The following is a 22052-nucleotide window of genomic DNA, read 5'->3' as shown; positions in this document are numbered from 1 at the left end:
AAAAAAAACAAAACATCCCCTCCTCCCCACCCCGGCTTCCCGGTCAATCACAAGGTAAAGTCCAATCCAAATAACCACATCCAAAGCTTTTCATCTCCCAACCCTCCCATTACATAAAATAACTTTCTAATTATTCAAAGGCAATCTGATATTTCTTAATCTGATATCTGTTTTGTAGATAATCAATCCATTTTTCCATTCAATTAAATATCTTTCCTGCGTATTGTCTTTTAAAACGCTGAGATTTTAGCCATCTCAGCCAAATTAATAACTTTCAATATCCATTCTTCTATTGTAGGTATCTCTTCTTTCTTCCAGTATTGTCCAATCAACAGTCTTGCTGCTGTTATTAAGTTCAAAATCAATTTAGTCTCAATCCCTGTACAATCCATTATAATTCCCAAAAGGAAAAATTGTGGCAGGAACTTTATCTTCTTCTTCAGTACATTTTGAATAATCCACCAAATTCTTATCCAAAAGACCTTAATTTTCTTGCAAGTCCACCAAATATGAAAATATGTAGCATCATCACAATCACACCTCCAACATTTCGCTTGGATATTAGGATACATACATGATAATTTTTTGGGATCTAAATGCCATCTATAAAACATCTTATAAAAATTTTCCTTAAATCCTGTGCTTGTGTAAACTTAACATTTCTAACCCAAATTTTCTCCCATGTTTCCAACATTATTGGTTCCTGAATATTCTGTGCCCATTTTATCATACAATCCTTTACCAAATCCTTTTCCGAATCTATTTCAAGCAACACATTATACAATCTCTTTATATGCTCCTGGGTCTGATTTCTAATTTGCTTTATTAAATTTTCCTCCCTTTGCATTATACCCATTTTTGATCTTCTTTCCATCTAGCACTTATTTGCCCATATTGAAACCAAGTATAATTCCTCCTTCTTCATTTTAATACCTGTAATGATTTTAATTGCAATCTACCTCCTTCAGCATACAAAAGTTCTTTATATGTAATCATTTCCTGTTGCTGTTCAATATTTATATTCTCTATTGCATGTCTAGGGCTCGCCCATATAGGAATCTTGTAATCTAATTTATAGGAATATTTATTCCAGACCAAAAGAGCACTTCTCAACACATGATTCTTAAAAGCCCTATCCACGTTTTTCCATAAAATAAGTACGCATGCCATCCATATAACAAGTCATAACCTTCTATATTCAAAATTCTTTCCTCTGTTAAGTTAAACCAGTCACTTATTACTGAAAGGGTTACTGCTTCATAATATAGTTTAAAATTAGGCATTCTTAAACCACCTCTTTCCCGTGAATCCTGTATTATTTTCATTTTAACCCTCGCCTTTTTACCCTGCCATATAAATTTATTAATCCCACTCTGCCAATCTTCCAAATTTTTATCCTTTTTAATTATAGGTATCATCTGGAACAGAAACAAAAATCTAGGTAACACATTCATTTTAATAGCCGCAATCCTTCCCAATAGGGATAACTGCAATTTCTTCCAGCCATTCATATCATTCTGAACTTTTTGCCATAGCAAGTCATAATTATTCTTATAAAGTTTCTTGTTCGATGAGCTAATATAGACCCCTAAATATTTAACCTTTTTTACTACCTCAAATCCTGTCATTTCCTCTAGTTTTTGTTTCTGTTGTATAGACATATTTTTAATTATCACTTTTGTTTTTTTCTGATTTATTTTAAATCCTGATACCTTTCCATATTTATCAATTACTTCCAACAAAAATCTACTTGAATTTATAGGATTCATTAACGTAACCACTACATCATCTGCAAAAGCTCTAACTTTGTACTCATATTGTCTAATCTTAATTCCTCTATTTTCATTAATTCTCGTATTTTATCTAATAATGGTTCCAGAGTCAAAACAAACAATAATGGTGATAAGGGACATCCCTGTCTTGTTCCTTTCGCAATCTTAATAACTTCTGTCAAACTACCATTTACTATAATCTGTGCTGTTTGCTCTCCATAAATCGCTTTAATTATTCTAATAAAACAGTCTCCAAATTGCATTTTCTCTATTAATTTAAATAAAAAATCCCAATGCAATCGATCAAAGGCTTTCTCTGCATCCAAAAAAATAAGTGCCGCTGAAGTATTCTTCTTTTCCAAATATTCCAATATATTAATAATCTGTCTAACATTATTCCTCATCTGCCTCCCTTTTATAAAACCAGATTGATCAGTATGAATTCTTTGTTGTAAAACTAACATTAATCTATTTGCTATTATTTTTACAAAAATCTTATAATCATTATTTAAAAGTGAAATCGGCCTATAGTTACCAGGTTTAGAGCAGTCTTGCTCCTCTTTCGGTATCAGTGAAATAAAAGATGTTTTCCATGACGGGGGTATTCCACTCTAATTGTATCTGATTAAATAATTCTTTAAGTGGGCCTAATATTTCATCCTGTGTTTTTTATAATAAGTTGCTGTAAGACCATCTGTACCAGGGTTTTCCCATTTTAATTGTTTAATTGCCTCCACTATTTCTCCAGTAGCTATCGGCCGGTTCAGCTCCTCCTCTGTTCTAATGTTAGAATATTCACCTTATAATCTTTCAAATAATCATAAATGTCCCTATCCAATATTTTGTCTTTTGCATATAGTGCAGTATAAAATTCTGAGAATGCCTTTTAATTTTATCCTGTTGATATATCTCTTTACCTTTATATTCTATTTTTTGTATGACACGTGCTTTCTGTTTCTTCCTTAAATTATATGCCAACCATCTCCCAGGTTTATTTGCATTACAAAAGGTATTATGTTTAGCATATTGTATATTCGTTGCCACCTGGTCTGCCATTAACATATTAAATTGACTCTGTAATATTTTTATAGCCTCTTTAAGTTTATGATCTTGTGGGTTTTGAATTAATAACTGTTGCTTCCTTTGAATTTCTTCTTCCAAATATCTACGCTGCCTTTGTTTATTATTCCTTTGCCTGTTGTCCAAATAAATCAATATCCTCTAATATACGCTTTCCTCGCTTCCCACACAGTTCCTATAGGTGTCCCTTTGTACATATTAAAATCAAAAAATTCTTTTAACTGTTTCTTACAATAAGTTACATTATCCTCATATCTAAACAGATTTTCATTCAACCTCCATGTTCTACCACCTTTTTTCCCTTGTAATAATTCCATCCATACTGGGCTATGGTCAGTTAAACACCTCGAAAATATCTTCGTTTTCTTCACCCTAGAAAGCAAGTCATTAGAAATTAAAATAAAATCAATGCGTGAAAAAGATTGATGCCTATCAGAAAAAAAAGTAAAATCTCTCTCATCTGGATTCCGTAACCTCCATATATCTCTAAACTCTAAACTGCTTTTATGTTTTATGCTATGTTTTAAGCCACCCAGAGTCCTTCGAGTTAGTGGCAGGAATATAAATTTAATAAGAAAATTCGAACAGCCGTTTTGTTTCTATATGACGATTCCTAATCTTAATCTTAATGCCTTTCTATTTATGTTTTAGTACTATGGTAAGCCGCCCAGAGTCACTCGAGATAACGGTGGCATTATAAATTTAATCGATAAATAAAATGATTATTATTTTTTTCCCCTTTCCAATTGGAGGTGGGATTTTTGAGAGCCGAACGCAAGGAAGTTTCATTTTAATATGTGCCGATTAGTGTACATTCAAAGTGACAATAAAGTTATTCTAAGTCCATTTACTGAAAGAATTCAAGAGGTGTGATGTATGATGTAGAGGATGGAAACTGAATTCAAATTTTAAGTAATTATGTGAAACCAACCAAAACAGAATTTTCAACACTGTCAAACTATTACTAAATCTGCACTATTAATCTTCTCATCGTTCCCATCATCCATCTCCTTCCACTTATGACTGTAAATTTGTTGCTTGCATCCTTACCATTTATATTGATATTGTTTCCTGATTGCTTCTTTGTGCCCTATGACTATCATTAAGTGTTGTACCTTAGGATTCTTGATGAACATTTCTTTTATGTACACTGAGAGCCTATGCACCAAAGACAAATTCCTTGAGTGTCCAATCACACTTGGCCAATAAAAAATTCTATTCTATTCTATTCTATTCTATTCTACACTGCTTGTCAGTGTGGAGTTTTAAGATTGCAACTGAGAGTGAAACAGATTCTTGTGGACTAGTAACTTGGGTCAATTTTGTATAAGACCATGACTAGTTTATTAGCCTTAGATGATAATGGCTTTTTCCAATACAAGGAAATGGATGTTTACCCTGTCCCCAAGTTTTTAGAGGGGAGCAAGAGAAGAGGATTATACCATGACAGTTTTAAAACTGGCATAGGGGGAAAAAAGGGAACACTTTATGTTGCTGGAAAAGAAATCGCTATGCGGCGAGGTTAAGAATGCAAACCCCAGACTTCTTCCGTTAAGTGTAATATTTTTTTTCTTTTTAATTTACATTGTACAGTTTTAAATAATAGAGCATTCTCTTCCAGTGCCCTCTGTGCCATTCTTTTAAAAATATTTTTTTTTTTTAAATACACAGAAATTCCAAGACCGAATATACAAATCTGATAAAATACTTAAAAACAGGAAAGAAAATTAGCTTGGCAACCACAATAGGGGAAAGAAAGAAAAAAGAAGAAGAAATAAGATGGAAAATAAACTTGTGGTTTGGATCCTGTCGACTCCTTTCCTTCGCAGAGGAAAACGAAAAGAAAGCAACTGCTCACAGGTAGGCAGCTTCTTGCAGGATGGGACCCCCCAACCTTCGCCCCATCCTGTTCCCACATCTCAAGGTCTGCTCCTGTTTTTAGCACTGCCTTCCCTGCCGAGAGCTGGCATATTATTTAGGCATTCGGAGAGTTGCAATCCTGAGGATGGGGCGGCTGAAGCAGTTGCCCCCCCCCACCCCGGCCCCATGAAAGGCAGCCTCTGAAATTCAGGATTTTACCAGGTTCGTTCTGGATCCAAGCAAGAAATTAGAAACATAAATAAATAAGGAGTCGGAGCTGAGAAAAACTGGACACGTGCCAGCAGAATTCGATCGGTGAATTCTCTGAATGGGATTGGGTTGGAATAAATCAGAGAGATTTGGGCTACAGGGAAAAAAAAGAGAGGGTGAAGCCAATCCCCTTAATTTATGCAAAATTTTAAGCTGACAAAGAGTCAAGGAAGTACATACAGGTAGTCCTCGACTTCACAAACCATTCCTTTAGTGACTGAATCTACAACAGCGCTGGGGAAGAAGTGACTTACGACCATTTTGCACACTTAAGGACCACTGCAGCATCCCTATGGCCATGTGATCAAATTCCAGACGCTTGGCAACTGGCATGTACTTATGACGGCTGCAGCATCCTTTCAAGTCAATGGGGAAGCCAGATTTCCGTTCCCCAACCGTGTTACTAACTTAAAACTCCCAGGATGGTTGCCTGGGGAATTCTGGGAGTTGAAGTCCACAGGTTTTAAACTTGCCAAGGTTGGACACCCTCCCCTGCCCCCAGTTAACTCTCCTTAAGACCACATATTGTAGTTCTCGGATGCTTTGAAGTGCGAATCCAATGAGTAAACTGGAATCGGGGATAATTTACACCAGAAGGATTTTAAAAAATAATAATAATAATACTGGGGTTGCGTCAATAAACTTCCTAACTAAACGACGACATATTTATGTGGTTCAATCAGATTTTTGTGCTTTGGAGATTTCGTTGAAACGGAACACAGGAGAAAGGGAAGCTTGTATCGATCCCCTCCTGTGCCCCTCTTGTGGCTTAGGAAAGGATGCATTGTTGATGTCAAAAAGGGGGGAGAAAGCCCACCTGCCCTTTTTTCTCCCTCCCCCTCCCATCCCTCCCCATCTCCTGCCCTCCCCCCCGCCCCAGTGCCATTTTCTGCAGCTCAATTCTGCAAGTGGAAAACCTTGCAAGGCCCTTTGGCATAACCCCGAACTTCAGCAACAAGGAATATGCATCCCCTCCAACCGATCTACATAACAAACAGGAAGATAACAAGGTGTGCGCTTTTTTTTTTTTTTTTGGTGTTTTGTGTATACCCTGTAAACCGAACCCTGTCTGCGCGCGTGTGGAGGAGCCTTTTGAAACAAGCCGTACAAAAATCTCGGAAGCAAACCACGTTGGCTTTGGCTTTCGGGTGTGAAGAAGCACAAAACCACACAAAAAAAGTAGAATGGTGTATATATATATATTAAGGGCAGGATGCAGGATGTCATCTTCAGTCATTCTAAAGATGTTCCTTTCCTCCAAACTGGAATATGCGTCTTAACCCATAGTAAATTTTGATCTAAGTAAGGAAATCCACTTATTCCCCCTCCCCTCCCTGGTTTGTGTTCTCTTCATCCTCCTTCAAGCTTGACATGTCCCGCAAATACAAGGTTTAAAATTCTGGATACTCCCTTAGCCAGTCTACAGCTAGTCCTCAACTTACAAACGTTCATTTAGTGTCTGCAGTTACGACAGCACTGTAAAAAATGACTTATGACCGTTTTTTTACACACCCCCACCCCCACTGGCAACCGTTGCAGCACCCCTGTGATCACACCATGATCAAAATTCAGATGCTTGGCAACTTACATGGACTTACGACGGTTGCAGCGTCCCGAGGTCACGTGATCACCTTGTGCTGCCTTCTGACAAGCAAAGTCAATGGGGAAACCCGTTTCACTTAAGAACCGCGCTAGTAGCTCAACAGCTGCAGTTGATTCACTTAACAATTGGAGAAAGAAAGAAAAGAAAAGAAAAGAGAGAGAGAGGGAAAGAAAGAGAGAGAGAGAGAGAGAAAGAAAAGAAAAGAAAAGGAAGGAAGGAAAGAGAAAAAGAAAAGAAAGAAAGAAAAAAAATAATAAAATGGGGCAAAACTCACTTAACAACTGCCTTGCTTAGCAACAGACATTTTGGTCGTCAACCCATATTTCATTGTTGCTTGGGATGGACAAGCAGTAAAAGGAAATAGTGCTTTTAATGTGCTTTTCTCTGCTTAAAAAATTTCATGCAACCCCAGTTCTTTAACATATCTCACATCTTCCACTGGGTTCTGACAAACACGGCCTGAGCAGAAATGGCAACGCAGAAAATTAAAACATTTAGGAATACAAATTGCCCTTTTACGATTTAAACATTTTACACCAGATTTAAAAAATGACCGCACTGAGGTATGAACCAATCCTCTAGATCAGGGATGTCGGACCTTGATAATTTTTAAGACTTGTGGACTTCAACTCCCAGAATTCCCCAGCCTCCATGGTTGGCTGGGGAATTCTGGGAGTTGAAATCCACAGATCTTAAAATAGCCAAAATTGGACACCCCTCGGCCAGCTCTTAACCAGTCTACAATTTTAACACCTCTAGATGCCGAAAACTCACCTACAAAACATCAAGATCCTGATGCTTAGATTTTAAAACACAGCCTGGGCTATTTTATTTTATTCTTATTTAAAAAACAAACGAACAAAAAAAAATCTCTTCCATCCGTCCCTTTGCTAGAGGAAATCCGCACATTTCCTTTAAATAAATTATGCAAACCGTACCGTCTGCCTATCAGATTATTTTGCATAATTCCTACAGATTGGAAGTCTGGGGTTAGAAAAATTTTGGTTTTGCTTCAAGTCAGGAAGGAAAAAGGATGCGAACTGCCAAGCAGGAAACAGTAAACCTAAAAAATGGAACTAAACTAGAGGATTTCTGAAAAAATTGAACTCGCAGGATTTTAAGCGCTCCTATTCGATTGGTGGCTGGACCTGAATATTGTTGCCACAAAAAAAAAAAAAAAAAGGCAGTGGTCTTTTTAAGATTTAGGAAAATATTTTCTCATCCCACCTGAAGACCTAAATTCTCTTGCATGCAAACAAGGTCTTATTTTTCCAGGTATGCCAAACCCCATCTTGAGACATCTTTTATGCACCGAAGTTTACCCACTTCCACCTCTTCCTTGAAATCTTTAACAAAAATCTAAAATTTCTGTTAAAAAATTAATTTAAAAAATTAAAATTAAAATTTTTGTGCGCTTGCATCGGGCATTGTATGTTGTGCGTGGTGTGTACAACCTGGACAAGTGCAGAAAAAGCTTGTGCCCCATTCTAACGGGTAAAAAGCAAAAAATTAAGAGAATAACAGAGTTGGAAGGGACCTTGGAGGATGTCTAGTCCAACCCCCTGCTCAACCAGCTCATCGTATACAGGTAGTCCTTGACTTCAAGGTGGGCTTCACATAATTTAACAACCGGTTCGCCCCAGTACTGAAAACATGCGCACAGCTTAAAAAAACACAGCTAAATAGGACAGCATAGCGCCTTGTGACCACCCGCAGGTCACAACTACCGGTTTGTCTCAACCGATACGAACCGGCTGAAACCCACCGCTGCTCGACTTACAAACCGTTCATTGAGCGACCGTTCAAAGTGACAATGGCACTGAAAAAGATGACTTACAACCTGTTGTGCCTCGTCCGCTTTCCCCGTAGCCGGGCCCGTCTTATCTGCTTCCGAACGCTGAGGAATGTCCTAGCATGCCTCCCGGCTCCAGCCCTGGCTCCATGCCCAGACAGGCCGAGGAAGAAGAAGCGCCCCCAGCCCCCAGCTCTGGCTCCATGCCCAGGCAAACGGAGCAACTAGACCCCTCCCCCTCCCCCACAGCATGTGAGCCTGAGGGAGGTCAATTACCAACAGCTGCAGACTGGAGTGACCCTCGCTTCAGGAGAATTGATAGGCTGCGGCAACAGAAGGAAGGGAGGGGCAGGCCTGGATAAGTGCTGAGTCATGGAGCCACACCCCATGGCCTATATAAAGGATCTGCTTTCTGGCATTCTCTGAGTCAGGCAAAGTCTACCTTATCTTGCTGAAGTCACTTTCTGGTCTCCTGCCTGCCTGCCTTGAGAACTTTGCTAGGACTTTGGCAGAGCTGCAGAGGCACGCCTGATTCGGATTTCCCTGACCCGGCCGTCAGCGGAGGAGTGGGACACGACACAACCCATCCTCGCACTTACAACTATTCAGCGTCCTTACGGTCACATGATCAACATTGGAGCACCTGGCAACCAACGTGTATTTCCGATGATCGCCATTTGCGACTTTCCGAGCAAAGTCAGGGTGGGGAAGGGGGGGGGGCGGAGCTTTCTTAACGACTGCATCATTCACGTAACAACTGTAGGGATTCGCTTAGCAACAATAAATAAAAAAGGTTATAAAATCAGACGCAACTCATTTAACAACCAGTTTGGTAAGCCACAGAAATTGTGCCGCCCGTTGTAGCCATAGACTTACTTCCTGTAATGTAGGTTTTTTTCCTCTTGGGATTAAATGGACGAGGGGTATTTTAAGGGTCCTTGTTTTGATACATTTTAAACGGCTGTGTTTGATTTTAGCCTGGAAACTCCCAAGAGACGTCTGTAAATCTGGGATCAGTACAGGTAGTTCTCGCTTTACGGCCGTTTGTTTAACAACGGTTCAAAGCTACGTTGACCTCAGGAAAAAAGTGACTGATGACCTTTTCCCGAAATTACAGCCGTTGCACCACCCTTGAGGTCACGTGAAGACGCCTAACCCCTGCAGTATAAAATGGCCATAAAATTAGGTCCGGTCACACAATGACTCACATTACAACCGTACCGATTTACGATGGAAATTCCTCTCTCGGATATGGTTGTAAGTCGAGAACTACCATCACAGGCAACCGGGGGAAAAAAAAAATCTTAGAAAAGAGCAGTCTGATGGTGTATTAGCAAAAATCAGAGTCCTGGGAAACCGCTAAATGCAGAAACATAATCGAGAGAACTTCTGCCCGCCTTCAGGGCAGCCGAATCGATGCCAATCAGCAACACGCGCATCCTTCTCCGGTTGGCACCAACCGGCAACCCTCTAAAACAAACACAGTCTGAGCAGAAAGCTAGAATGCCAAGCGAACAGGCCCCCGGCGGGAAAAGATAGAAGGGGTTTAATATTACGATTTTGGACACCAACCGGGTGTCCAGATTGTGTCTCGGAGTGCAATTTCTGAATTTCAGCTGGACTTCTGAAAGAGGAGAAGGGAAGCTGATGCCCCACCAGGGACGGTTTAGGACGACTGACTCAATAACAAATTCACCACTCTGGTCTTCCTGTGGTGAAATCCTCCGCGGGTTGCCACCGGTTCGCTGCCTGCACATGCACAGTGCGCACCAAACGCACACTTTGCACGGTAGAAGGAGCCATTTGAAGGTAAGTGGAACAGCAAGGGAGGGGGGGCGACAGCTGTGCTGCACGATTTAGATTCGCTAGAAAGCAGGATTTCCTATTCTCTAGCGAATATAAATCGTGCGACACAGCTGATCGTTGGGAATACCAGTTCGGACAAATCGGTCGCTTTTTTTAGCTACCAGTTCGCCTGAACCGGTGCGAATCGGTAGCATTTCATCCCTGCCCTCACCCTACCAGCAAGGACTTCTTGCTCACTCATGGAAAGCAGCCTTTGAAGACAGACATGTTCAGCACATCGTTAATCATCATGCCAAAAATAATAATACTACAGATAGTCCTCAACTTATAACAGTTTGCTTAGTGACCGTTCAAAGTTACAACAGCCCTGAAAAAAGCGACTTATGACAGTTTTTCACACAACCGTTGCAGCGTCCCTGTGGTCACGTGATCAACATTCAGATGCTTGGCAATTGACTCATATTTATGACAGTTGCAGCCTTCTGGGATCATGTGATTTCCCGTTTTGCAACCTTCGGACAAGCGATTGGAGAAGCCAGATTCACTTAACAACCTCGTTGTTAATAAGTGTAAGTGATTCACTTAACACATGTGGCAAGAGAGGTCATAAAATAGGGCAAGACTGACTTAACAAACGTCTCGCTTAGCAACAAAAATGTTGGGCTCAATTGGGGTCATAAGTCAAGGACTACGTGTACCCAGGACTTAAAATTCTGGACTGAGATGGGTCAGGAGAACAGAATGAGATCCAAAAAAGAGAACCATTTTCTCTTCATCCCTTGTGAGCCCACGTCCCACGGGCAACGCTATTACATCTCAATCTTAAGAAGACATTGGGGGTGTCACAGGGAAGCGGGAGGGGGGCAAGAAATGCTTTACCTGCCTGATAGGTTTGCCAAAATACATGGCTGGTCGGTGAGGTCCATCTCGGTGGAGGTTGCCCAAGCCTGCCTTGGACTCATCCAAACATATACAGCAAGGATAGGCAGAGCTTATGGATGTTACCAACATTGGTAAAACACCGGATGCTTTCAGAGTTCATAGTAAACTTTGGTCAAAGTTACGGCATAGTCCTCTCGTTTTGTTTTCCCGAGTTCATCCTCCCTTTCCTTAAAATAAACCCTCCCCCAAAAATCACCCCTAGAGAGAACATCGCAGGGAGGGGGAAAAATACCTGCCTGGTGCGTACCCATGACAACATCTGACTATCTTGCTTTCCTTCTTGCAATAAAGTAAGTCCCAATTTGGGGACAGAAAATTGTCCCGTGAGGAGTGCTGCCAGCCATCCTCACCTGGGGTCCTTTTCCTCAAAGGGGTGAAAGGGAATTTGGGAGGGGGAGAGCTAGCCGGGGGAAGGACTGGAACCCCAGCAAGCCTCCATCTCGGAGGAAAGCTGCCTGGCTTACGCCCGTCACGGCCTTGGTGGCAAAAAAAATCCCCAAATGGCGCGTCCGGGAATTGCTCAGTTTCACCGGACGGCTTTGTGCTTGCCGCCGCAGCAACCGCACCGCTCACCGCAGGAGTAGCACGCGTGGAGGGGTAGGTAGCAGCACATGCACGGGACCACCAAGGAGAGGGTGGCTAGAGCCAGCCAGCGGATGCAGAAGTGCGGGTGGCCGGTGTCACAGGAACAAGGGTCCGAGTACTCCCCTTCTGAGTCTGACATGCAGTGGTAGAGCATGCTCTCGGCGCACCACATACAAGTGAACTGGTAGACGCAGTGGCCAATGGGGTCCGGCGCATCCTGGCACTGTCCCCGCCCGTTTTCTTCATTGTTAAAGACATCCCGGCAGTAGACGCACCGCGAGGGCACCGTGTCCTCTTCCACGCCCATGATGGCTCCAGGGGGCCCCTGCGGCGACTGTTGTTGCTCCTTCATCGGCTTGTGTTTCGTGGGGGAGGAGGCCCCATGGATTCGGCAGGAGGGCGAGGCCTTGGGGTCCTTCAGCCGCCCTTCCGCCCCAGGGGGAAAGCTGTACTCTTTCTCCCGGGGAGATCGGCTGCCCTGTCTGCCCTTCTCAAAGTGTACGCACAGGTCGATTTTTTCGGGGTCTGGCTGGTGCTTCTGAACCACGGCCCGCCGGTAGTCCTCATAGCCTTTAGTGACCCAGGGACAAGGGGTGATGCTCTCCAGCTCCTCCTCATCTGGGAGAGTCAGCTGTTGCAAGGGCTCCGCTTGCACCTGGGGGTTGGAGAAGAAAAGGACAGAAGTCATGCCCAAGAAATTTAAGAAAGCGGGGGAAGAGGAGGAGAAGGGGGAAAACGAGAAGAAAAAAAGAGAAGAGGAGAGGGTAGAGGAGAGGAGAGGAGAGGAAAAGTGGGAGGAAAGAGGAGAAGGAGGCGAAGGAGGCGAGGAGAGAAGATGATGATCAGAGTAGAGTAGAGTAGATGATGATCCAGACTACGCACCGGTCCAGCTGAGCTCGCCCCTTGTGTTGAACTGAAGGGGAACTCTTCAGAAATAGGGGTGCGAATGAAGCAGGTGGAGGAAGACTCGCTAGTCACAATGGTGATGGGTTTGGGGAGCATCTCCTTCTGGCTATTTGAGGAAGACTCGCTATCTGTGCGCACCTAGAGAAAGAAGCCACAATGCAGAGGTTATGTTGAGTCCGAGAGCAGGTCCCCATGGCTTTTCATTCAGTTGCCCCTAGCACAAGGTAGACTTGAGACCAAATGAGGAACCAACTTTTACAGGTAGTTGTTGACCACAAGATACCTCAACTGGTAGTAAAGGCAAATTGGTTGGCAGGTGTCGGAATTGTGATCATGTGATCAGAGGGTGGTACAACGGTTGTAAGTACCATAAGTACAAGTGTTAAGATATTTAAATTTAGCAGCTGGAGCAGTGGGATTGCAGTGAGCTAGAACACACAGTTATGGTTGATTGGTTGAAGAGGGCTGGCTCTTGCGTGAGGCAATCTGTGCTGTGATTGGTTGCTGTGGGTACGAAGGGGGAGGTTCCCTTTTTCCCCGCCTTTTTCTTCTGTCTGCCCTTGCTTGCTCTGTGATTTACCTCATAATTCTCCCCTTTGCCTGATTATATCGACATAAATATATATTTATTTAGGTAGAACTACAAGTTCGTGTCAGCGTCTCTGACTCCATTTGCACAAATTCCCTGACTGACAGTGCTACTTTTTGAAAAGTACCAATAAAAGAGAATATTTGTAGCTCAGGGCTGAACTGAGAGGTGCTTCATTGTAAAATATATTTATTTATAGAAAACTACAAGTTTGTGTCAGCGTCTCTGATTCCGTTTGAATACCTGCTGCACAAATTCCCTGACAGTGCTACTCTTTGAAAAATACCAATAGAGGAGAATATTTGTAGCTCAGGGCTGAACTGAGAGGTCCTTGGTGTTCTCTGAGCTTGGTGGTTTTCCTGAAGACGTTTCATGACCCAAACTAGGTAACATCATCAGTGCTAGTAGTAGTAGCAGTAGATATTTAAATTTAGTAGCTGGAACAGGGGGATTGTGCGGTGAAGAAGAACATACAGTTATAATATCGGTTGAATAGGGCTGGCTCCTGCGTGAGGTAATCTGCGCTGTGATTGGTTGCTGTGGATGTAGAGGGGGAGTTTCCCTTTCCCCCCCCCCGCCTTTTTCTTCTGTGGGCCCTGTTTGCTCTGTCATTTACCTCACGATTCTCCCATTTGCCTGATTATCTAGTTTACTCTATATATCGATGTAAAATATATTTATTTATATAAAACTACAAGTTTGTGTCAGCGTCTCTGACTTCATTTGGACACCTGCTGCGCAATTCCCTGACCACCAGGACCAGTGGCGGGTCCTTTTTTCCCCCCAGTGCCCTTGTAACTTCGAATGGTTGCTAAAAGTACGATTGCAAATCGAGAACTACTTGTATTATCAGGCACTGGAGAATGTTTTGAACCTTACTCTGGCCATCCAAAAAGGACAAAAATTTGCTTTTATTTTTAAAAAAGGATGTTTTTCAGTTCAAGCCTTCCTTGGCTAACACGGATGAGAAAAATTGCTTTACGGTCATCAGAAAACATCCAATTCGAAGTAGAAAACAGACTCACCGTAAGGGCTTCGTCCCGACCAGCTGCTTCATCCTCGGAGGACGAAGAGGAGCCAGTGGCACTGGAGCAAGGTGAACAAGAACCTGGAAGATGGAAATAAAAATCTTAAATATGTGCACAAAAGTATATCCAAGTCTTTTTTAAAAAAATACAGTAACGATTTATTCTAAATAAAATATGCAAAGATGAAGAAAGAAAATGAAAATGTATTCTTCAGGGCTTGGCCAGCTTATGAGAAAATTTAGGAAAAGAGCTTCTGGTTTGGTTTGGTTTGTAATTGTTTTTAATTGTGTGTGTGTGTGTGTGTGTTTTGATTTAGACAGACATGCTGACTTGAATCTATGGGAGCTGCCGGCTGTTATACATTTCAAATAGTAATAATAATAATATCAATAGTAATAGGTGCCTAGGGTGCAATCCCAAGAGAACTGGATCTCCACTTGAACATCACCGACATTGACAATTCACCATCAGTCAATTGCAAAAGGCAGCTTTACTCGGAACATAATCCACCCCGGGACAACACCTGTATTTTCATCAAACATCCACATCTGCTTATCCCAGGTCTTTGGGCTGGGCTCAATAAGATTGGATAAATATGCCAAATCCAGCCTGAACATCTGGCTGACAATGCGATGAACCGTAATAAGAATAATTCCAGAATGAACTCCTAAATTGTCCAAGTGTCGTGTCCCACTCCTCCGCTGACGACCGGGTCAGGGAAATCCGAATCAGGCGTGCCTCTGCAGCTCTGCCAAAGTCCTAGCAAAGTTCTCAAGGAAGGCAGGCAGGAGACCAGAAAGTGACTTCAGCAAGATATGTTAGACTTTGCCTGACTCAGAGAATGCCAGAAAGCAGATCCTTTATATAGGCCATGGGGTGTGGCTCCATGACTCAGCACTTATCCAGGCCTGCCCCTCCCTTCCTTCTGTCGCCGCCGCCTATCAATTCTTCTGAAGCAGGGTCACTCCAGTCTGCAGCTGTTGGTAATTGACCTTCCTCAGGCTCACATGCTGTGGGAGAGGGGGAGGGGTCTAGTTGCTCCGTTTGCCTGGGCATGGAGCCAGAGCTGGGGGCTGGAGATACTTCCTCCTCCTCAGCCTGTCTGGGCATGGAGCCAGGGCTGGGGCCGGGAGGCATACTAGGACATTCCTCAGCGTTCGGAAGCAGATAAGAAGGCCCTGGCTGCGGTGAAAGCGGGCGAGACACAACACCAAGCTACTTCATGAAATTCTCCAGTGTTTCCTGCCTTCACTTCTTTGAGTAAGACAAAATCCTGGTAGAAGACAGTGCTGTTTCCCAGCATTTCAATAACTTTCTGTAATAATTACTGTGACCCTACAACAGTGATGGCGAACCTTTGACGTCCCTGCATGCTGGCCTGCATGCCGGAAGTGGCACGCAAAACCATCCCGCGAGGTATGCGTGGCCCCACTGGCCTTCGCGCATGTGGGAGCGCCAGTACCCGGAAGAGCGGCGGTCCATCGCGCATGCACGAGCTGGCAGCCAAACACCCAGATACTGACATGGAAGCGCGCCCGATGAACAGCTGGCCATCGCACATGCGTGCAACATCAACCTGGAAGGTCAGGTGTCGGCGTGCGCATGTGTGATGGAACGCCACTCTTCCGGGTTCTGCTGCTCCCGCATGTTACAGCCAGCTGACCGGTGTGCATGTGATCACAGGAACGCGGAATAGGAGCCAGCGAGGCCACACATTCTTTGCGGGATGGTTCGCCGACACTGCCCTACAACTTCTTTACAAATTACTCATATTTCAGGGATTGTTGGAACTCGGAAAACAACACCTAGAAGTTGATCGATGCTGCCAGCTTTGAACCCGAAATGTTCTACTGTAACAGGTTTCATAGAAGTTGCTGTATCCCACAATGGCACAGTTGCATGGCCTGGTAGTAGCCTGACCCCCGACCCCTCCCCCACAGCCCCCCCCGGCTTTCCAGCAGTCCCCTCACCTTCCGTGATCTCTTTCAGAGCGGCTTGCACGCCCTTCTCAAAAGTCACTGCGTCTGCAGGGCTCTGAAAAGTGAGGCCGAACTTGTTATCCCCGACTTTCCAGTGGTGGAAAATGGGGTTCACCTTGTTGTAGACCAGGTCCTTTTTCAAGGCACACTCCAAGATGGTCTGCAGGACAGGAAGGAGGAGGAGAAGGAGGAAGAATGGATGATGGGAAGAACAATTGGAAGACACCTTCCCCGCCACCCTGTGCTGCCCACCGAGACTATGTTGACCTAAATGTGGACAAAGTGCTGAGTTTTGTCCCTAAGTTTAAGGCTGGGGCTGATGGGGAAGTCACGAGCAAAAATTGATATCCTGAATTAAGGACTGCAGCAGTCTTACTGGTTTAAAGGCAACATCCCCTAGGCCAGTGATGGCGAAACTTTTCGGCACCGCGTGCTCAAACCGGACCACACTTGCATGCGTGTGCATGTGTGTGTGCCGGAGCACCGGAAACAGAAAGACTAGTTAGCCGGTGCGTCGACACATGCATGCGCGCTGGCCAACTGGTGTTTGCGTGTGCCGGAAACCTGAAGACCAGCTGGCTGGTGCATGCGTGCCTGTTTTTTGGGCATTTGGGGGGGGCATTTGGGGGGCTGTTTTCCAGGCTGTTTCCGGGCCATTTTTGGGGGGTTGTTTTCAGGCTGGTTTGGGGCATTTTTTGGCCCGTCTTCAGACCGTTTTACGGCACACCAGAGCCTGCGAAGATCAGCAGGCTGGTGCGCATGTGCGCACTGGAAAGCAGAAGAGCAGCTGGCGATGGCACGCATGCCGACAGAGAGAGCTCTGCGTGCCACCTCTGGCACCTGTGCCATAGGTTCGCCATCACGGCTCTAGGCTGTATCATCTCCTGCCACGGAAAGAGAGGAAGGGTCCTCTAACGCAGCAGTCACCAACTGGTGGTCCGTGAGAAAATTTTGGTGGTCTGCAAAAAAATTATTTGCATTTTTTATATTGCATCAAATCAGGGGTCCTCAAACTACGGCCCCTGGGATAGATACGTGCAATGAACGTTTGTGTTGCTGCAGAGAGTCTCCCCCTTTGGGGTCTTTTTGTGTGGGTCGGAGGGGGGCAGAAATTCTGACTTGGGGGTCTGCTTCGGCCTCCTGGTGTGGGTCTTTGGGCAAAGGCTGGAGGGAAATGCCACTGGTGGCGAAGACCTGCATTCCCGCAGGTCTTCCCTCTGCTTGGAAAGCCTATGCTCGTAGTCCTCAGTGAGGTGCTTCTACTGAGCCCCCTTCATCAGTCAGATCCAATTTGAACCGAGCTGTTTTGCCAACTCTTTCTCGTGGTGGCTGGTTAGCTCCACCAACTTCTTCCTGTTGGGGCCCTAAGGAGTCCGGGCGGGGAAGTAAAGAATGGTTGGGAGGGGAGGGGCGAGTAGAGGCTGGCGAGGTGCCCTTTGACGTGAGTGACATTGAGTTGGCCACGCCCACCCAGTCACATGACTACCTAGCCATGCCCACCCAGCCGGTCATTAGGCAGATCATATTAGTGGTCTGCAGGACTTTAAAATTATGAATTTAGTGGTCCCTGTGGTCCGAAAGGTTGGTGACCCCCTGTTCTAATGTCCTCTTAATCTCTTTGGTTTGCAACCGCCTCCCTCCTAACCGCCTCCCCATCCCATCAGTCTCACCGTCTGGTCCCGGAGGCGCTCTCCGTTGATCAGGTACTGACGGCGCTGCCCTTCGTCAGGGTGCCGGACTTTACAGATGGTCACATGGCTCAGGCCACCACCACCCATGGGCACCCAACCGCCGCTTGAGTCGTCTCGGGTCATCACCACAGCCCGCACCCGAACCATGTAACTGGGTGGAAACAGCAAGAGAGAAAGAAATCAGGGCAAAGCAATGTCACCCCTCAAACCAACCTGAGCCGTTGCTTTCCCACCAGATGAGGTCCACCAAGCTTACAGCTCCATCGTCTACCCCAGCTGGGGAAGATGGGTTGTGGTTTTTATGTATCTAAGGAGGCACCTGAATGGACCTAAAGCTGATCTAGACACAGTTTCACCTCCAGAAATTCAAATTTGCTTGTAGGATCAAGTCCCTGAACTCAGTAGTGGGGTCCTGCCGGTTTAACAACCGGTTCGGTGATCGTGCATGCCCGCACCTGACGTGTGCTATGCATTAGTTTTAACAAAACTAACCTTCCACGTCATTTCTGGGGAGTAACACAGCTGAGGCATGGCAATCCGCTCTGCCGCATGAATCAGCTGAGAGGATAAAGGTAAGTAATGCGCAGAGGTGGGCGGGCACGCCCACCTGATCGTCGGAGCGAACCGGTTCCCTCCCAGCTGATTGTCGGAGATACCGGTTCGCCCGAACTGGTCTGAATCGGCTGAATCCCACCCTTGCTTGAACTAACTGACAAGGATCCTGGACCACCAACTTCTAAGATGGTGCCTTCTTCTCATAAGTTAGCTTTTGAAGGGTGAGGTTGTAACGAGACTGAATGATTGAATTTGGGCTAACAACCTCAAGGATGTCCAGAAGTTGCGGATGCTCCAACGCTGGAAGTTTTTAAGAAGAGATTGGATAACTATTTGTCTAAAATGGTATATAGTTTCCTGCTTGAGCAGGGGGTGGGACTAGAAGATCTCCAAGATCCCTTCTAGCTCTGTTATTCTGTTATACTTCTAGTTCAAGGTTCTACGGGGTTCACATCAGGGGTGAAATGCTCCCGGTTCGGACCGGATCACCCGATCCGGTAGTGATGGCGGCAGGTGGTTTGGAGAACCAGTAGAAAAAATCCCTGTCCCCCCCACTGCCCATGCCCAGCTGAACCACGCGATCATCAGAGTTTTTTTTTTTTTAACTTTTAAAAGTTAACTTTTAAAAGTTAAAAGCATTTTTCTGCCGGAAAAATGCTTTTAAAAGTTTTTTTAAAAAAGCCTCTCATGGTCGCACGGCTCAGCTGGGATCGTCAGAACTCTTTAAAAGCATTTTTTTTACAACCTCTTCAACCGAAGAGGTTGTAGAAAAAATGCTTTTAAAAGTAAAAAAAAAAAGTTGGCCACGCCCACCCAGTCACATTACCCACCACCACCAAGCTATGCCCACAGAACCGGTAGTAACGAATTTTACATTTCATCCCTGGTTCACATGGAATAAAGTTCCAGTTAGCAGTAAGTAAATAAGCATATTTAACACACCTGCTTCACTTCTAAAAGCTGCTCTGGGTATCATGATCTCTTCTCATGGAGACAGGCCAGGTGGCCTAAAGGGTAAACCTGTGCTTGCTTTAGGCCCGCCATGGTTCTGCATCCTTCACCTGGAAGGCGCCTCCTCTCCACGTGAGAACAGATCATGATATGCAAAGCAGACTTCAGAAGAAAAACAGTATTCTCATTACTTATTAAGCCACCCACACAAAGAATAGGAAAGGGGAGTTCAGATATTTCCCCCACCCCCATACCCGCCCCTCAGATTCACATGGGGATAGAATTGATTTTACCTGCACAGATAAGGCACTTTATCTACAACCCATCTTTTTGCCACCAAGCTCCCCCGGGTGGATTTTTAAAAAAAGGAATTTATTTTAAATAAAATCAACCATCGAAAAGCATAACAAGAGTTTGGAAAGGGACCGTGAGGGTCTTTCTAGGCCAATGCCCTGTTCAAACAGGAAACCCACTACCGTTCCAGACAAATGATTGTACTAAACCTCTTCTTAAAAAAAACGTCCCGTGTTGTTGAAGCATTCACAACTTCTGGGGGCAAGTCGTTCCACTGATGAATTGCTCTGTCAGGAAATTTCTCCTCGGCTCTAAGGTTGCTTCTCTCCTTGATTCGTTTCCATCCGTTGCTTCTTGTCCTGCCTTCAGGGGCTTTGGAGTTGACCCCCCTCTTCTTAATGGCAACGCCTTAAATATCGGAACACTGCTATCCTATCACCCCTAGTCAGTGATGGGATTCAAATAATTTAACAACCGGTTCTCTACTCTAATGACCAGCTGGGTAGGCGTGGCTTGGTGGACATGTGACCGTGTGGGCTTGATCAACTCAACAGCATTCACGTCGACGGGCGCTTCGCCCTAGCTGTTACAATGTAATAAGGGTTAACCAGAGAGGCAGTTTCTGTAAGCAGGGCAATAAAGATTAGTCTAGAAACACCACCAGAATGTTACCTTCCTGCCTGCCTTACAGGATTAGCCTTGTAAAGTGGAAAAAAACAAAATAAGATTTCTTCCAACAACCGGTTCTCTGAACTGCTTAGAAAGTTAACAACCGGTTCTCCCGAATAGCTGCGAACTGGCTGAATCTCACCACTACCCCTAGTCCTTCTTTTCCCTAAACACAAGAGACCCAATTCCTGCAACCGTTCTTCGTATGTTTTAGCCTCCAGGCCCCTAATTCTCCTGGTTGCTTTCTTCTGCACTTTTTCCAGGGTCTCTCAACAACTTTTTTTTCATATGACAGGAACATCATATCATAAAATTATTAGCATATTATAAAATTGTCTACAAAAGTAAAAGCCACAAAAATTAAAAACACACTCCAAAAGACTGAAAACTCAAATCCGGTTAGAGGCTCCCGGAGAAACCTGTCTCTCAAGTAGTAGAAATTAAACAAGAACATAAGCAAAAAATAATCAAAAGACTGTCTTTCCGAGCAACCGGCTAAACGTAGCATTTTTATGCTGGCATCTCCTCTAATCCAGGGGTCTCCAACCGGTCTCTTAAAGACTTGTGGACTTCAACTCCCAGAATTCCTCAGCGTGGTTGAGACACATCACTCTAAGTCAGGGATGCCCAAACCTGGCCCCTTGAAGAGTGGTGGACTTCAACTCCCAGAATTCCGCAACTAGCAACTTGCTCATACTTATAGCTCATGCTGGCTGGGGAATTCTGGGAGTTGAAGCCCACCACTCTTCAAAGGGCCATGGTTGGACACCCCTGCTCTTAAGTCCTCAAAGGTAAAAAGTTCAATAGGAAAATAAGGATGTATGGAGGAGACTCACCAATCCAACTTTTCACCCCGACAAACTAAAAAAACAGAAGAATGATTCGCTACTGACATCCTCCAAGCTGCTGTAGATGACGATCCAAATCACTGTTTCCCAACTTTGGCCACTTGAAGATGTGCGGACTTCAACTCCCAGAATTCCCCAGCTATCATGGCCGACTGAGAAAATCTAGGAATTGAAATTCCCCCATCTTAAAGTGGTCACAATTGAGAAACACTATGTAAAGCCAACATACAGCTTATTTGCTGGTACAAAACACATCGACACAACATTTTGGGCTTGTTAGCTTGAGTTTCAGGTGTAGCATCCTACATGAATCTAATTATACAAGGACCGCCGGAGATTCAAACCTTGAAGGTGGGAGCTTCTGGGAGGTTGGATGTTGAACTGACTGTGGGCGGACTCAGACTGTAGTCCTCTGTTGGACTTCGGCCTAATCATACTTTCTCAGACTAGCCTCCCTCCTAGGGCTGTTGTTCTGTAGAGTTCATAAAGCTCCTGAACAAAAGATTGCATGTAATTCTTAACAAAAAAAAGAAAGAAAGAAATGAAAACAAGAGTTTTATCCAGAGACTCCGATTCAAGCCTTAACTCTTAACTCAGCTGGCCAAATATGTCTGGCCTTACTTAATCCCAGAATTGTTTAAATTGTCTGGACTTCAACATGTTGGCTGGGGAATTCTGGGAGTTGAAGTCCACCCATCTTGAAGGGGTCAATGTTGAGACGCATGGCTGAAATTTTTAAGAAAATGTTGGATAACCATCTGACTGAGATGGTGTAGGGTTTCCTGCCTGGGCAGGGGGTTGGACTAGAAGGCCTCCAAGGTCCCTTCCAACT

At 44.4% G+C, this 22052-nt stretch overlaps 1 protein-coding gene and 1 long non-coding RNA gene across 2 annotated transcripts in view; one reads left to right on the top strand and one right to left on the bottom strand.

Moving 5' to 3' along the window:
• LOC131204716 (uncharacterized) overlaps positions 1–22052 on the top strand; it is a 46763-nt gene that overhangs the window by 1891 nt on the left and 22820 nt on the right. Inside the window, exon 2 of the long non-coding RNA XR_009156625.1 lies at positions 4524–4712. This is a non-coding gene — a long non-coding RNA (uncharacterized LOC131204716). The remainder of the gene's footprint in view (positions 1–4523; positions 4713–22052) is intronic.
• Positions 11652–21616, bottom strand: SPRED3 (sprouty related EVH1 domain containing 3). The gene is made up of 6 exons (XM_058196237.1): positions 21565–21616; positions 17883–18054; positions 16204–16372; positions 14231–14313; positions 12593–12754; positions 11652–12365 (listed from the first exon to the last, which is right to left on the bottom strand). Exons 2-6 carry the CDS (start codon positions 18048–18050, stop codon positions 11652–11654), a joined length of 1296 nt encoding a protein of 431 aa, XP_058052220.1. The 5' UTR covers positions 18051–18054; positions 21565–21616.

Source organism: Ahaetulla prasina, chromosome 10 (assembly GCF_028640845.1).
Source record: "Ahaetulla prasina isolate Xishuangbanna chromosome 10, ASM2864084v1, whole genome shotgun sequence".
Classification (NCBI taxonomy): domain Eukaryota; kingdom Metazoa; phylum Chordata; class Lepidosauria; order Squamata; family Colubridae; genus Ahaetulla; species Ahaetulla prasina.
Note: the sequence above shows the minus strand (reverse complement) of the source record. Positions and strands in the feature narration are given on the sequence as shown.

Bases quoted from the DNA above. Each gene is read 5' to 3' on its own strand.
- SPRED3 (XM_058196237.1), bottom strand. From the start codon at position 18,050: ATGGTTCGGGTGCGGGCTGTGGTGATGACCCGAGACGACTCAAGCGGC. The intron at 16,373-17,882 runs GTGAGACTGATG...CCTGTCCTGCAG, and splicing joins AGCGCCTCCGGGACCAGACG to ACCATCTTGGAGTGTGCCTT. The intron at 12,755-14,230 runs GTGAGTCTGTTT...TTCTTTCTCTAG, and splicing joins GTCGGGACGAAGCCCTTACG to GTGCGCACAGATAGCGAGTC.